Here is a 16,553-nt window from a genome sequence, read left to right as displayed (position 1 = left end):
TTAATTATATGTAAAATTATATATCTTAAAACCAAATTTTAAAAGACGATTGATGTTTTAAGGGACAAATTTTTATATCTTTGAAAAGAAATCTAGAGTAGAATAAACAGATAATGCATGTACACCGGATTCTACTGGATACAATGAGATTACATGAATTGAAATAAATTTAACATGCTTAGATGTCAATATGTGTTTTACTTCAATATAATATTTTATTTAATAATAGTATTATTTAAATAAACATAAAATATTATATTGATAATAATATTGAGTACTGTTTTTACACAAATATTCGACATAATTATAAATAAATCGACAATAAATGAAAGCATGTGATTAAAAATTTTCTGACAATGGATTTGCAATACTAATAAAGCTATATGTGTATAAGGTACATGCGCGAATACGTCACACACATACGTAAGATGATTCCTCAATTAGAATGTCTTTACGCTATTGCATTTGTCAGATAGAAACTTTAATGTCACAACCAATAATATATCAGCGTCGAATTCAAATGCGTTGTTGTATCAACTTAATTATAAAAAATTACATGTATAAAGATATAACCAAAAATATATACTATTATTAAATAATGCCAGTATTAAATACATAATATAACCGAAAATTAAATCGTAAGAGTAAGTTTTCTTTTCAGGAAAATTGAATTTAGAAACTGGAAAAATATTTTTAAAACATAAATAAATAATGTATTGGTTTTATTTGCATATAAGAGTTATTTATGTACGAAATGCAAAAAACTTATGGTGATTTCGTTTTGGAAGCTATTGAGCCAAGATTAAAACTTATTTGCATTTTGATATCATAGGTATATTTCACATATATATTATATATATGTAATAATGGTTAAAGGTATATTTATGCATGCGTTATACAGGGGAGACCGGGGCAAAGTCGTTACTATTTTTTCGGTGTTAATTTTTAACAACAAAACAAATAATTTTAATGAAATGTGGTAGACCGTTGTAAAGATTGAACTCTTGGCTACAAAATTTATAAGGACATTTTTGGTCTACATCGTTTTGTTCAACTGGTATAGAATGAAAAACGACAAGAGTGCAAAAATTGAAATGCCAAAATGGCCGGGGCGGAGTCGTCACTCCATTCTCGGACTGAATTTTAAATAAAAATTCATAATTTCGATCATGAAAAATGATAGGATACATTTTAGTAATTATTTTTTAATAGAAAAATGGAAACATTAATTAAAAACACGATGGCGGAAAATAATTACAAGAAAAGCGCACACACTTATGTGCCCTACGCTCGCTCGAAACGCACTGTTCATCGTCAGTTCTATTCTGTCATCTCTGAGCACACGCAGCACATATTATCTAAGTCCTCGCCGGAATTCGACCACTGCTGCTTCTTTGACTTTGATTTTTGCCCAAAGCCTCCATGATATGGCTTGGTGACGACTTGGCCTCGGACACAGGTAAGTTTGGTCGCTTATGAAATATTAGAAATCAACGAAAATAACAAAATTTCACTGGATTCGTGTTCAGCATGCATTACTCTTCAGAATCACTTATCTCGAGATTCGGAGAGAAAATAATATTTAAAATATTTTAAATTTTTGACGCGCAAAAAATTTTATTTTTGATTTAATTTTACTCCGAAAACACGTTTATTTTAATGAAAATAACAAAAATCACAACATGGCATATAATCTCACTAAACTCCGTTGGTCATATGAGCACCATAAACAGCGTTTACAATATTAATGGCGAGTTCACACAACATGCAGATTTCGAGATAATTGTAGTGACGATTCCGCCCCGGTCTTCCCTATTTTGTTAAAAATTAGGGGAGACCAGGGACAAAAGTAACGCGTGATAAACGTAACAAACGCGATTACTAAAAAGATAATATTCCTGTACGAATCTATCTGCTGTTATATAATGTCTTTTAAATTCCTTCCTCACCTCAGTAGCGCTCGAAGCTCTGTCATGAGAAGTTGTGTGTCTGTTGTGTCGATGCCATAAAAATACGGTCAAAGTATAGTAGAGGGTTAGCAACGTCTGTTTAAAATAATTAAAAATGTTCAGAACTATTTAAAAAAAGTTTTTTTAAAAACTAAAACATTACGCTACATTGATTATGTTTATTTTTTTTATTTTACCTTGTTAAACTCAATCTTCAGCTCTGTTACAACCAGCCCTAGGAGTAGGGACAATCGTAACAAATCTCGGTCTTTGTAAAATTTGATTTTTCTACGTAATTATAAAATGTGGATAAATTTTATGTATACTATAATGTAAGTAAAAAATGTATTTACCTTATGAAAGAGAAAAAATTTTTATATATAAACAAGCAAATCAAAGATATCAACATAAATTAGAAAATTGTTACGTTTGTCCCTGGTCTCCCCTATTACACATATGTATGTGAGTATACAAGTATAATCGAGAGAGGCGATTAAAGTACAGGTGAAGTCATTTCTCGGAATATATATCTCGATAGTAGTTATATTGATACAGGGCGAAGCTAATTACATAATTAATTACATAATTACCAATTTTATTATGAGATTCGACCAGAACAATGTCTTTTGTATCTTCAACACTCAATATTTTTTATACATAACTTTTCCTTTTTTTATTTACTAATATTAATACCACAAAATCTACAGAAACTGCTTTTTTGTCATTTTATTGTATTCGAGTGTAAAAGGATTTTTATACTCGGAACGGGAATAATAGATCCGCGATATTTTCATTTAACTGTTATCTGTACATGTTAGAATAATACATCCAACTGACATAGACAGATGACAATTGCAGATTTAAAAAAAAAAGATGTAAATATTTTCAGACATTGTATTTCATTCACAAGTTAAGGCTCCTGTTCACTTACTACAGTCATCTTGAATTGATGACGTCAGAAACGAGAAAATTAGGTATTATGAAAATTCTTGCGACAAACATTAGAGTAAAAATGTTTTTCAATAAGATAGCGTTTGTAATCGATAGAATAGACTTGTAAGATGTATCAAAAACTCCTTTTTTGTTTGGGTAATTCACGTATGTCCAATTGAATCAATGCCTAATCAAAAATGAAAACAAGCCGTTTAGCAGCTGCCAAATTAAAATAAAAATATTTGCTTTTACATATTAAATTATAACAAAATAGTAATCTTCGGTATATTTTAACACTACGACAATTATTTTAATTAAAAAAACATTACGTTGAAACAAAAAATACGCTGTAAGTCGCAAAACTAATTCAGTTTTTTAATGTCATTTTTCGCGCCTTTTAGTTCACAATTTTGCCAGGTATTTGTATATTGTCAACGCGGACTTTTGGCAATCGAGCTAGCAGGAACCTTTAAGATCTGGGCTCGGATGACCAATGAGGCCACTTTATAATTTCATTATATAAGGCATCTCCAGGACTGTCAGTCCTGGGTACAACTTGTCGGTGACCTAACAGTTTATAGTCAAGCGCAATTTTTCCGTTTCCTACGCCGATCTTTATGAGCTCTTTCGCGGCATTTAATTGCGTTTCCGGCGGTACAAACGAAGTGAAATCACCGATGAACGCAATACCGATACTTATGCGCTTATAGAGATCAAAGTGGACACCGGTGTGATTCCAGCTTCTGCCAACATATGCGAGGCCGTCGCCTCCGACAAGGAAATTGTAGGCGATATCCACTAAATCTCTTTTATCCTGCATAATTCTTAATTCGTTTGCACACTCTGCTAGCGTCGTACAGAATGCTGTCTCAGTGTGACAAATAATTACACGTGATACTGGCAGTTTCAATTTTTCTAGGGGTCCCCGAGGCGGCCGTGCACCCCATTCGTCCCGCTCGACAATGCGAAACTCTGTCTCGTTATTACCTGCAAGTCATGAAAATAAAATACATATCATACAAAAAGTTCAAGATATACCATGCAGACAAATTTATAGTTAGAAACTCTTTAATTTAACACCGAATTTAGCAATCTCAATCAGACCCATATGTCAACTTCAACATTAAAATCTAAAATATTACTCTCATATATAAGAATGCAAAAAGTTTTAAAATATATGACTCGTGGAAAGTAAAAAGAGACAGGCTTTTAGATAGACGAATAAATAAAATAAATACAAATATATAATTTATATAGGAGACAGATTTTAGGTTTGCAATTGTGATAGATACCATTTACTTCGTGTCGCGCTTGCATAACAAAATATTTTCTAGATGGACAATTACCATCAGGGGAAGTAGGAATATCCGATGTGGTTGGTGTGGTTGGTGTGGTTGGTGTGATTGGTGTGGATGTTGTGGACGCATCGTCCGGATCACGAGTCACTAAATGTACAGTTATGAATACTATAATACCCAGAAGTATTAAAGCTACGCACAATAAAGCCATATGCCATTTCCATATCCAGAGCCATTGTGTCACTAAAATAATTATAAAAAGCTATATTAGAACGACAATTTTACGAGCTACTTAATGTCGTTTGATGAAATTCTTTCGCAATTATTATAACGGGTAGCACTGTGTATGAAAGGGATATTATAATTACATAAAGCCCCTCGAGTAAAGCATTATAATTCTTGTTGATGTCACTTTTCTGCTAGTTTATTCACAATCGAGTAAACAATTTGCGGCATGCAATATCTTGCCAATCTATGTCAGATAGAGTGACACATATATACTGTGAGATAAAAATAGCTTTTTTATATTTACCTTTAATTCTTGTGCCGCAACTAAAGTGTAACAATTTTCAATCTAATAATTGTCGACATTAAAACTATTTTTTGGAATAGTTGTGACAGGACCATTAGTCGAAGTAGTCTTAGGCTCCTGGGCACCGCGGCCATATTGAATTTCTTGCTATCGATGCGAGAAATTACCCTATTTTATGTTGCAGTATTTTTCGAAATAAAAAGACATTTCAATAAAAAATTACTATAGATCGTTTCAGCACACTTCTAAAATTTAACGGATACTATCCTTTTCTTTGGACAATAAACAAACAGCTATAAAACGAAGCCTAAACATACGGAAAAACAAGCCATTTGACGAGTGGAGAATGTTTCCTTCCGCATATGTATTTCTTGCAAATCTTACCATACGTTAAATTTCACGAGTTTCACGAATACGTTAAACGTTATAGCACAACTACAGAGCGAATAATAAAGAAATTTAACGCAACGCAAAATAGGTTGTCAACATGTCACAAGACAGAATTCTCCATTGGAGAGAGTGAGAGGAGAGAGTTCTTATTTCTGCCGCGACGGTACGGTGCCACCGTCAACGCAGAGTTCTCGGCTCAGGGACCAGGAGCCTTAATGATATTTGTAACATATCGGCTATTCTTCCGAAAACGTTCATGCTCTGGTTTAGATACGCAATACAAAGTGTTGAAATGCATAAATATAAAATGTAGAGAAAAGAATTTGATTCTATAATGTCTCTGAAATTACCAAGTAATTATTGCGTTCTACTAATGTATTTAAAATTTTTAGGACGAAGTATATTTTCTTTTATGAGGAAAAATATTAGAGTAATGTCTTGTTGCGATGATATCGATAAAAAGTATCTACATTATATTCAATTTATAATATACTTAGCATATTTATATTATATAATTCAAATTTCGAAGGTTCCGTTTATAATTTTTTATATAAAACTGTATTTTATATTTTAAAACTGTTGTTGAAACTTATGAGAGATCTGTTCCTTTTAGTTATCCGGTGATTTTATGCTTAAACATACGAAAAGAAACAAGTATAAAAAAACTATTAAAACCAAAAAGCAACGGGTCTAAATAATCTATTGCGTTGAACGATTAACTATTACCTTTATTTAATTTAGTATTTTGCGGAAAGATGCATCCGTTTGGAGCTTCGTTATCTTTACTCGTCGACAAATGTGAGGCATTGTCGCAGGCGCTGCTGGCGTCATGTTTACTCGCATCCTGATTAGGAGTAGGATTCGTGTAAACGATCTGCGTAACAGGACAATTATTGTAGCAGGTCTTGTTAACCAGACGCACATTCTTCGAGTACTGCACGCGGACATCGCCGAAAGCCGGCTGATCAGCGTTTGGTAGGACGATATCGCCATTCGTGGTGGCGAAGGCTGGTTGCCGCTGAACGACGGTCGACGATACCGGCGGCAGATTCGTGATCCAGCCGCCTTCTTCGACATCCGTCTTCTCTTCTTCGTCGTCGTCGTCGTCTACATCACTGCACTCTGTAGAGAAATCTCCAATGCTACCATTGCCCGGAGCGATGATCGCGGTTTCCCTCGCCGAGCGCTCAGTCTCGCCGGAAAACCTGTCGACCGCGTGATTCTCGGCAGACACAACAGTACCATTCACGTGGTCCTGCTCTCTCTTACCCTGGTGATCACCGTCGAGCGCTTGCTGTTGCTGTTGCACCAATACCACCGTATCCATGAGCTACGCGAAAAATTCAATTTTTTTATATCGGATACGTCATAAATTCGATACGCCGCATGCAGCAGAATATGCTCGTCGAGAAATAACTGTTAGAGTCTTTAGATACTTATATTCGTCAGGTCGCTACGAGATCCTCTTTTACCATTAGACTATAACAGTCTGGGTTAGTTCTTTGTCTCTTGTTTCTCTCATATCAGATAATAAGGGAAAGATTAGTTTGAAAACGTAATTCTTTTTTATTAATATAAGATTTTTTAAACAGTTTAACCGTTTTAACCGTTTGCGAAGAACTACGTCTGTTATCTCAAAAAAATGTTTTCAAAGATGGTCGTTTGATACATTCAAAACACTTCAGTAAACATTTTTGCCAGATCTGCAATTTTGTTCAGATATAAAATTTTGTTTAGTGAAAAAGAATTACTACGTTTTTTCGAGTTCTCTATCCGATGTGTATTGCTAATTCAGTGGATAAATTCTTCAATGTCTTCAAAATGTCTAAAAATCATACCGTTTGGGTCATTAAAAATTCTTACGAAAGCGAGCACACTAGATATCGTTAATGTACCCCATTATACTCTTCTTGCGTTGAATCTTTTATCTTACATTGTTACTTTATAAATAAACCAATTTACAAATTTTCCACTACAATTATTGTTCTATATGTATATAACTCAATAATAATAATATTAATTATTTAAACTCCGTTTTTACAGATTATGGAGATTCACGCCGGTCGAAATAGTATATGTTTCAAATAGAATGTATGTATATGATAAAAGAACAGCGAGAAAAGAGAAAACGATGAGTACCTTTCATAAGAAGCAGAACATCTACAACGACTTGATTTCTTTATAAACAAATTATGGACATCGATTATACTAGTATAAACTGAACGTCGCAATATCATATCTTCGCCGTTCAAAATATTTTACTGCGGAATAAGTTGCGTTCAATCTGACTGATCAATCATATTTCGCTTATCTACATCACAGTGACAAATTTTTAATCAGTGATAACGTCACTTTTAATCAGTTAAAATTATTGACATCCGCCGATCACAACAGGTATAACAATTCGTCATGTTTTAGCTTGACAAATTGGAACATCAACTGTAAAAACGAAGTTTATCATGAAAATACATATTTTAACATACATTGTATTTAAATCGAAAACTCATAGGTAAAATAAAAGACATGCTCAATCGAGGAACATCACTCGTGATCAATATTTCAAATCGACGCAGCTGGTCGGCGATAATCTACATTATCCGTTAAATTAAAGATTGACTGATTCATATACTTATTACTAGAATTACCTCGCACAATTCATCGTTCGCGCTGGCGGCGATCACTCTGCAACACTAAATTTACACTCAATCTATAATGACATGGAGCCATTATCGTGAAAAGCGCTTCGCGGAATAAAAAGCTTCATTTGATCTGGTCCTAACAATTTTCGACACGACGTTTATACCACCAGCAATTGGGGGATGTACCGTCCTGCGGGCACGCATGATGCAATCTGAACAAGAGCGGACTCCGATCAAACCATTATCGATTATCTTCGTTGATTTTATGACACTCTGACGATCAGTCAGATATATAGATACTGGTTACAATGATAAGCCAACGCGACTACTGAAAAACGACGCGCCTTAAATTGGCTATGGAATCGTGGAAAGCGTTCTCGTTCTCGCTCGCGAGAAGCAAAACGAAAAATAAAAAAGCTAAGGGCCACTTCAACCAAACTCCGATTAACTTAATAATTGATTAGTTCATTGGAAATGACCAATCGCATTTGCTCATTAAGCAGATTGACAAATGCGATTGGTCACTTTCAGTGAACTAATCAACGATTAAGTTAATCGGAGTTTGGTTGAAGTGGTCCTAAGACCGGAAACTGATATAGCGTGCACAATATTCCCTTTTGTACAACAGGGATTCCCGTATTTAATTTGAATAATAACGCCTCGGATTTCTGTGCTGATACGTGGGTGGCCTCGCGGTCATCAATGTCACACCTAATCTACGTCACTGTTGTGTATTAAAATAAAGTTACCATATAAATAGTCCGAGATTATGTTGTGTATATGTATATATATTTCAGTAGTGCGCGATGCTCGTTTTTATCAAAAAGAATGGATTTTACGATTGCAAGCCGCTTGTCAAGCATTACTGACAATCAAATTGCCGATGGAAATGATGGAATCAAAGCACGAGTAACGCAGACGTTATCTCCGTTCAATCCGACACTGGAACAGAATGTGTTGTCTTGTCAAACGTGCTTGGAAATTGTTGGCACCACTCTTTGTCTCTTTACTTCAAAACAAGTGTAGCTTGCGGCATGCATATGTATATCATGCGTCGCATTATACGATTTTTAGTCTTTTCGGTTTAGTTACCGGAGCCGAATCGTATCTTCATTTCGATGGCCGAAGATTTCTAACACCACTAACATACACAAAACATCTATATAATTCCCATTATATAATTTTTTGCAGTTTAAGGCAAATAAATTAGTGCTAATTATATCACGACATTTGCCTCCAATTAAGAAGCAATGTATTTAAAAATGCATTAAAAAAAATTTAGAGCTCTTGTAGAGGTCTTTGTATATAGCAACTTAGATATATTTAATTATATGTATAATTACATATCTTAAAACCAAATTTTAAGATACAATTGATGTTTTAAGAGACAATTTTGTATATCTTTGAAAAAAAATCTAGTAGAATAAACTGATAATATATGAACACTAGATTCTACTGGATACAATGAGATTACATGAATTAAAATGAATTTAACATGCTAAGATGTGTTTTACTTCGATATAATATTTTATTTAATAATATATATTTATTTAGTAATATAATAGTATTATTTAAATAAACATAAAATATTACCTTCGATAATAATATCGAGTTTTTTACACGAATATTTGATATAATTATAATAAATCAACAATAAATGAAAACATGTGATTAAAAATTTGCTGACAATGGATTTGCAATACTAATAAAGCTATATGTGTACAAGGTAGATGCGTGAATACATACGTAAGATGATTTATCAATTAGAATGTTTTCATGCATTTATCAGATAGAAACTTTAATGTCACAACCGATGATATAAATGTCGAGTTCAAATGTGTTGTTGTATCAACTTAATTATAAAAAATTACATGTATAAAAATATGACCAAAAATATATACTATTGTGGGATTATTTTCCGCGCCCGGTCGATAATCAATAATCGAGGATCACGTATCGAATGTTTTCGCGAAGTTGTGCGCGTCGACCGCTCCGATCGTTAACAGTCAGTCGGAGTCGTCGGAGAGGGCAAATCGAGCAATACAGAGCAATATGAAGTAACGTCGCGCGTTTGCTAACGAGTCGCGCGAGTGATCAGATTGTAAAACAGTATTAAGAGTTAAGTACGTTCGTCCGCGATACGAGACTATTCAACGAGTTATACGATTGGAATATGAGACAAAGTTAAGAGTTTATATTTGCATCATTTGTCATAACTTATATTTATTGCATCGTTTTGTCATAACTATTTGCCTAATCTTATAACTTGTTCAGAATAAATATTCATATAACGTTAATCATTTACTCCGATTCCACAAGCATTTATTTAATCTTACACTATTATTAAATAATAGAGGAAAGTCCCCTATTATGAGACAGGATCCTAATATGATATATATTAATAAGCTAAAAGACCCTGTATAGGCTCCATCTGTTGATCCCACCATGAAAAAACCCCGCCATCTCATATTAGGATCCCTATCTCATAATAAGGGACTTTCTTCTACTATTATTAAATATATTGTATAATATAACGAGAAATATTAAATCGAAAGCATAAGAGTAAGTTTCTTTTTTTTTTCAGGAAAATTGAATTTAGAAACAGGGAAAATATTTTTAAAACATAAATAAATAATATGTTTGTTTTATTTGCATATAAGATAGTTATTTATGCACGGAATGCAAAAAACTTATGGTGATTTTGTTCTGGAAGCTATTAAGCCGAGATTGAAACTTATTTGCATTTTGATATTGTAAGTATATTTTACATATATATGTAATGACGGTTAAAGGTATATTTATGTATGCTTTATATACTTTGTTAAAAATTATTATATATGTATGTAAGTATACAAGTGTAATCGAGATAAGCGATTAAAGCACAGGTAAAGTCGTTTTTCGGAATACATATTTCGATAATAATTATAGATACAGGGTGAAGCTAATTACATAATGAATTGCAAAATTACCAATTTTATCATGAGATTCGACCAGAGCAATGTCTTTTGTACCTTTAACACTCTGTATTTATTATACATGACATTTCCATCTTTTATTTACTAATTAGTTTGTTCTAATTAAATTTATTGATACCACAAAATCTGCAGAAACTGCTTTTTTGTCATTTTATTTGTATTCCGGTGTAAAAACATTTTTATACTCGGAATGAGAATAATAAACACGTGATATTTTCAGTTAACTCTTATCTGTACATGTTGAAGTTATATCTAACTGACAGATGACAACTGCAGATTTAAAGGAAAAAAGGATGTGAATATTTTCAGACATTGTATTTCATTTATAAATTAAGGCTCCTGTTCACTCGCTGCAGTCATCTTGGATTGATGACGTTGAAAACGAGAAAAATAAGTATCAAAATTCTTGCGACATTAAAATAAATATGTTTTTCAATAAGAGAGCGTTTGTAGAATAGACTTGTAAAACATATTGGACACTCCCCTTTTGTTTGGGTAATTCACGTACGTCAAATTGAATCAGTGCCTAATCAAGGATGAAAACAAGCCGTTTGGCAGCTACTAAATTGAAATAAGTATTTTGGTTTCACATATTGTCATATCTTCGAGGACGAGCGTGGCCTAGACAGCGCACTGTCTATTGAGCCAAAGGTCCCAGGTTCGATTCCCGGTAGAGCTAAAAAAATTATAATTGCTCGTTCTCCTCTCGAAAGACAATCCCAGTAAGCAAGAAACGTCAAGAAACATTTCAACTACATTGCATTAATGTTAAAACGTTGCTGTAATGTAGTTAAATAATGTTTCTTGGTGTTTCTTGCTTACTGGGATGGCAAACCACCGAGAGTATGTCTTGCCAAGAAAACATCTAAAAAATATAGCCGTTCAAAATCGGCGTTAAACTGTAGGTCTCATATATACAATGTGTATAATCTACGTGCGCAACACATGTATATGAAGAGAAGTCACCAAGCTCGGACATGAGTAATAGGATGAGGATGGGTATTAAATTATAACAAAATAGTAGCCTTCGGTATATTTTAACACTACAATTATTTTAAATAAAAAAAAAACACTGCATTGAAACGAAAAATGCGCTATAGGTCACAAAACTAATTCAGTTTTTTAATGTCATTTTTCGCGCCTTTTAGTTCACAATTTTGGTGTAACACCGTGTGTATATTGTCAAAGCGGACTTTTGGCAATCGAGCTAGCAGGAACCTTTAAGGTCTAGGCTGGGATGACCAATAGGGCCACTTTTTAATTTCATTATATAAGGCATCTCCAGGACTCTTAGTCTTCACAGCTTGTCGGTGACCTAACAATTTATAGTCAGGCGCAATTTTTCCGGCTCCTCTGCCTAACTCTATGAGCTTTTGCGCGGCATTTAATTGCGTTTTCGGCGGTACAACCGAAGTGAAATCACCGATAAACGCAATACCGATACTTTTGCCGTTATATTCTCCTGAATGGCCACCGACGTAATTCCAGTTTCTGCCAACATATGCGAGGCCGTCGCCTCCGACCATGAAATTGTAGGCGATATCCGCATAATCATTTTTTATCTGATTATTCTGGATAATTCTCAATTTGTTTGCGCACTCTGATTGCGTGGTACAGAATGCTGTCGCAGTGTGACAAATAATTACATGTGGTACTGGCAGCTTCATTTTTCTTAGGGGTTCCGAAGGTGGCCGTGCACCCCATTCATTCCTCTCGACAAGGCGAAAAGGAGTCTCTGTCCCGTTATTACCTGCAAGTCATGAAAATAAAATACATATCGTACAAAAAGTTCAAAATATACCATGCAGACTTTATAGTTAGAAACTCCTTAATTTAACACCAAATTTGGCAATTTCAATCAGACGCATATGTCAACTTTAACATTAAAATCTAAAATATTACTCTCATATATAAGAACCCTTACAAAAATATTTCACCGTTTTTACACCTCACATAGATCGTTTTTAGCCCGTTTTTAGCCCGTTTTATCATTTTTATGTCCGTTTCTTGCACTCTCAAGCACGCGCAGTCTACATGATGAGTATACGCGAGTATGCAATCGTACACAATCCGCTTTAACCACTCGTTTTTAAGCAAAAGGGCCCCTTTGCGCCCCAAAAACGGTTCGTACTCATTGCCAAATGCACGTTTTTACTACTCAAACTGACCGTTCTCGCGGTCCAAAAACGGTGAAAAATTTTTATAAGGGAATGCAAAAAGTTTTAAAATATATGACTCGTGGAAAGTAAAAAAAAAGACATGTTTTTAAGTAAACGAATAAATGGAATAAATACAAATATATAATGTAGGAGACAGATTTTAAGTTTGCAATCGTGATAGATATACCATTTGCTTCGTGTCGCGCTTGCATAACAAAATATTTTCTAGATGGACAATTACCCTCGGTAGACGAGTTTGGAATTTTCGGTGTGGTTGGTGTGGGTGTTGCGGGTGGTATGGTCCATGTAAACCGTGTGGTCGGTTCGGACGGTGCGGGAGATACGTCAGATTGATGTGTAAAATGTACAGTTATAAACACTATAATACCCAGAAGTATTAAAGCTAGAACGCACGATAAAGCCGTATGCCATTTCCACGTCCAGAGCCATTGCGTCACTAAAATAATTATAAAAAGCTATATTAGAACAATAGTTTTACGAGCTACTTAATATCGTTTGATGAAATTTATTCGCAATTATTATAACGGGTAGGAAAGGATCACTGTGTACGAAAGGAATATTATAATTACATAAAGCGTAAAGTATTATAATTCTTGTTTGATGTCACTTTTCTTCTTTTATTCACAATCGAGTAAACAATTTGCGGCATGCAATATCTTGCCAATCGAATCTATGTAAGATAGCGTGACACATATATACTGTGTGATAAAAATAGTTCTTTTATATTTAGCTTTTATTCTTGTGGCGCAACTAAAGTGTAACAATTTTCAATCTAAAATATCGTCGATATTAAAACTATATTCTGGAATAGTTGTGACAGGACCATTAGTCAAAGTAGTTAATGATATTTGTGATATATCGGCTGTTCTTCCGAAAACGTTCATGCTCTGGTTTAGATCAAAGTTTGTAAATAGTTCATTTTAGATAAAAAAACATATATTAAAAGGTATTTTTTTCGACTCAAATAAAGTTTTTGACATCGACTATTTGTTAGTTTATCGGCATTAGATTGACGTCAAATCGATTAATCATTTGTAGCTAAATATGTACGCAATACAAAGTGTTGAAATGCTTAAATATAAAACGTAGAGAAAAGAATTTGATTCTATGATGTCTCTGAATTTACCAAGTAATTATTGCGTTCTACTAATGTATTTAAAATTTTTAGGACAAAGTATATTTTCTTTTATAAGGAAAGATATTAGAGTAATGTCTTGTTGCGATAATATCGATAAAAAGTATCTATATTATATTCAACTTATAATATACTTAGTATATTTATATATTATAATTCAATTTTAAAAATCGCGATTTATAATTTTTTATATAAAACTGTTGTTGAAACTTATGAGAGATCTGTTCCTTTTAGTTATCCGGATTTTATGCTTAAACGTACGAAAAGAAACAAGTATAGAAAAATTATTAAAAGCAACGGGCTTAAACAATCTATTGCGTTGCATGATTAACTATTACCTTTATTTAATTTAGTATTTTGCGGAAAGATGCATCCGTTTGGAGCTCCGTTGTCTTTACTCGTCGATAAATCCGATGTATTGTTGGAGGCGCGGCTCGCATCCTGATTCGGAGTAGGATTCGTGTAAACAAACTGCTGCTTTAAAGTAATAGGACCATTGTAGCAGGTCTGGTTAACAAGATGCACATTCGTCGAGTCCTTCACGCGGACATCGCCAAAAATCGGCTGATCAGCGTTCGGTAGAACGACGTCCCCATTCGTGGTGGCGAACGCTGGTTGCTGCTGAACGATGGTCGACGATACCGGCAGATTCGTGATCCATCCGCCCGCGCCGCCTTCTTCGACATCCGTCTCTTCTTCCTCGTCGTCGTCGTTTACGTCACTACACTGTGTAGAGGAAACTCCAATGCTACCATTGCCCGGAGCGACGACCGTGGTTTCCCTCGCCGACCGCTCAGTCTCGCCGGAAAACCTGACGACCGCGTGACTTTCGGCAAACGCAACAGTACTATTCACGTGATCCTGCTCTCTTTTACTCTGGTGATCACCGTCGAGCGCTTGCTGTTGCTGTTGCACCAATGCCACCGTATCCATGAGCTACGCGAAAAATTCACCTTCTTTATATCGGATACGTCATAAATGCAATACGCCGCATGCAGCAGAATTAATATGCTCGTCGAGAAATAGCTGTCAGAGTCCTTAGATATTTATGTTCGTCAGGTCGCCACGAGATCCTTTTTCACCATTAGACTATAATAGTCTCTTCTTTCTCTCATATCAGATAACAATGAAAAAATTAGTTTGAAAACGTAATTCTTTTTTATTAATATAGGATTTTTTTAACAGTTTAACAGTTTGCGAAGAACTACGCCTTTTATTTTAAAAATTTTTTCAAAGGTCGTCGTTTGATATATTCAAGGCACTCGAGTAAACATTTTTGCCAGAATAAACATTCTGCAATTTTGTTTATATATAAATTTTGTTTAGTTAAAAAGAATTACTACGTTTTCGAGTTCTCCTTGTAATATTTACAAAAGAACTTAGATATATACTGAATCATGCTTAAAGTTTACTAATTGGTGAAACCGATCATTAGTACGTTGAATAAAATCGATGAGGAATGTATGAGTGCGTTTCTAATCGACGGCTGTCAGATGTGCCTGTTAGGTCCTTATTTCATAGAGCAATAGAATGCTTTAATCAAGAAAATTATGTTGACAAAACGTAAATGCACAAATTTATAAAATCAGTGATCGTGGAGCAACATTGCAATAAACGGCAATGATAAGAAGCATAAATAAATTAAAATAAATGGTTAGAACCTTTAATAGATTAAAAATTAAAATTCAATAAGTCAAATATCATCTGGTATGGTAAATTTATTCAAACTTTCTCCGTTAATAAAACAAGGAGAACTACACAGTACACAAATGTGTGTTAAATGTAACATAAATCACACGTCTCAAACAGTCCACTCAAATTTTTGTTATTTTAATTTATGGACATCGATTATTTTAACATAATGTAAATATGTCAAATTATGACAAAAATATTATGTCCATAATTTAACACAAAATAAATAAAAGTTTAATGATATGTGAACGAAAATTTTATGTACAACAGATATCTGTATGTACAATTTATATATATAAAGGAAGATGTCCTGACTGACTCACTGACTCATCAACGCCCAGCCCAAACCCCTGAACCGAATTTTTACCAAAAGTATATGAAATAGGAGTAGAATTTTCCGGGAAGTGCCACTATGTGTACAGTTTTTTGTTACCGATTTTCTGAAAACCGGTTTTTTTAATTCTTCTAATTTTTCGGGAAATAATTGACCGAATCTCAAAGAATTATAGATCAAACAGGGGTAGAATTTTCCGGGGAGTGCTATAAAATGTATAATTTTTTGTTACCGATCTTTTTGGAAGCCGGTACCAAAATTTTTTCAATTTTTCCGAATTTTAAAGAATTGTATAATGTATATGAAGTAGGAGTAGAATTTTACGGGGAGCGCCATGATGTGTACAGTTTTTGTTACCGACCTTTTTGGAAACCGGTTTTTTAATTTTTCCAATTTTTCGGGAAATAATTGATTGAATCTCAAAGAATTATACATGAAGTAGGGGGGTAGAATTTCCCGGGGAGTGCTTTAAAATGTACTATTTTTTGTTACCGAT

The 16,553-nt window shown here is 34.0% G+C and overlaps 2 protein-coding genes across 3 annotated transcripts; both read right to left on the bottom strand.

Moving 5' to 3' along the window:
* Positions 1 to 2,296: 2,296 nt before the first annotated feature.
* LOC112458947 (peptidoglycan-recognition protein LC-like) lies at positions 2,297 to 8,108 on the bottom strand. 2 transcript variants are annotated; one of them, XM_025022788.1, is made up of 4 exons: positions 7,748 to 8,108; positions 5,829 to 6,432; positions 4,229 to 4,423; positions 2,297 to 3,869 (listed from the first exon to the last, which is right to left on the bottom strand). In XM_025022788.1, the coding sequence occupies exons 2-4, from the start codon at positions 6,427 to 6,429 to the stop codon at positions 3,352 to 3,354; spliced, it is 1,314 nt and encodes a 437-aa protein (XP_024878556.1). In that variant the 5' UTR covers positions 6,430 to 6,432; positions 7,748 to 8,108; the 3' UTR covers positions 2,297 to 3,351. The 2 variants fall into 2 exon arrangements, with proteins under 2 accessions (XP_024878556.1, XP_024878557.1); XM_025022789.1 differs by lacking the exon at positions 7,748 to 8,108 and having other exon boundaries at positions 5,829 to 7,730.
* A 3,626-nt stretch (positions 8,109 to 11,734) lies between these two features.
* On the bottom strand, positions 11,735 to 15,098 carry LOC112458946 (peptidoglycan-recognition protein LC-like). Its single transcript, XM_025022787.1, has 3 exons — positions 14,370 to 15,098; positions 13,117 to 13,332; positions 11,735 to 12,466 (listed from the first exon to the last, which is right to left on the bottom strand). The coding sequence occupies exons 1-3, from the start codon at positions 14,962 to 14,964 to the stop codon at positions 11,937 to 11,939; spliced, it is 1,341 nt and encodes a 446-aa protein (XP_024878555.1). The 5' UTR covers positions 14,965 to 15,098; the 3' UTR covers positions 11,735 to 11,936.
* Positions 15,099 to 16,553: the final 1,455 nt, after the last annotated feature.

This window comes from Temnothorax curvispinosus, unplaced genomic scaffold (genome assembly GCF_003070985.1).
Source record: "Temnothorax curvispinosus isolate PA1 unplaced genomic scaffold, ASM307098v1 QBEX01009393.1, whole genome shotgun sequence".
Taxonomy (NCBI): domain Eukaryota; kingdom Metazoa; phylum Arthropoda; class Insecta; order Hymenoptera; family Formicidae; genus Temnothorax; species Temnothorax curvispinosus.
The sequence above is the reverse complement of the archived record's forward strand: the minus strand, read 5'-3'. Positions and strand labels throughout refer to the sequence as shown.

What these genes read in the sequence shown, in the direction of transcription:
- LOC112458946 (XM_025022787.1), bottom strand. Translation starts at nt 14,964, where the DNA reads ATGGATACGGTGGCATTGGTGCAACAGCAACAGCAAGCGCTCGACGGT. An exon ending in AAATACTAAATTAAATAAAG is followed by an intron (nt 13,333 to 14,369) that starts GTAATAGTTAAT and finishes TAATTATTTTAG; the next exon opens with TGACGCAATGGCTCTGGACG. An exon ending in TCCAAACTCGTCTACCGAGG is followed by an intron (nt 12,467 to 13,116) that starts GTAATTGTCCAT and finishes CATGACTTGCAG; the next exon opens with GTAATAACGGGACAGAGACT.
- LOC112458947 (XM_025022788.1), bottom strand. Translation starts at nt 6,429, where the DNA reads ATGGATACGGTGGTATTGGTGCAACAGCAACAGCAAGCGCTCGACGGT. An exon ending in AAATACTAAATTAAATAAAG is followed by an intron (nt 4,424 to 5,828) that starts GTAATAGTTAAT and finishes TAATTATTTTAG; the next exon opens with TGACACAATGGCTCTGGATA. An exon ending in TATTCCTACTTCCCCTGATG is followed by an intron (nt 3,870 to 4,228) that starts GTAATTGTCCAT and finishes CATGACTTGCAG; the next exon opens with GTAATAACGAGACAGAGTTT.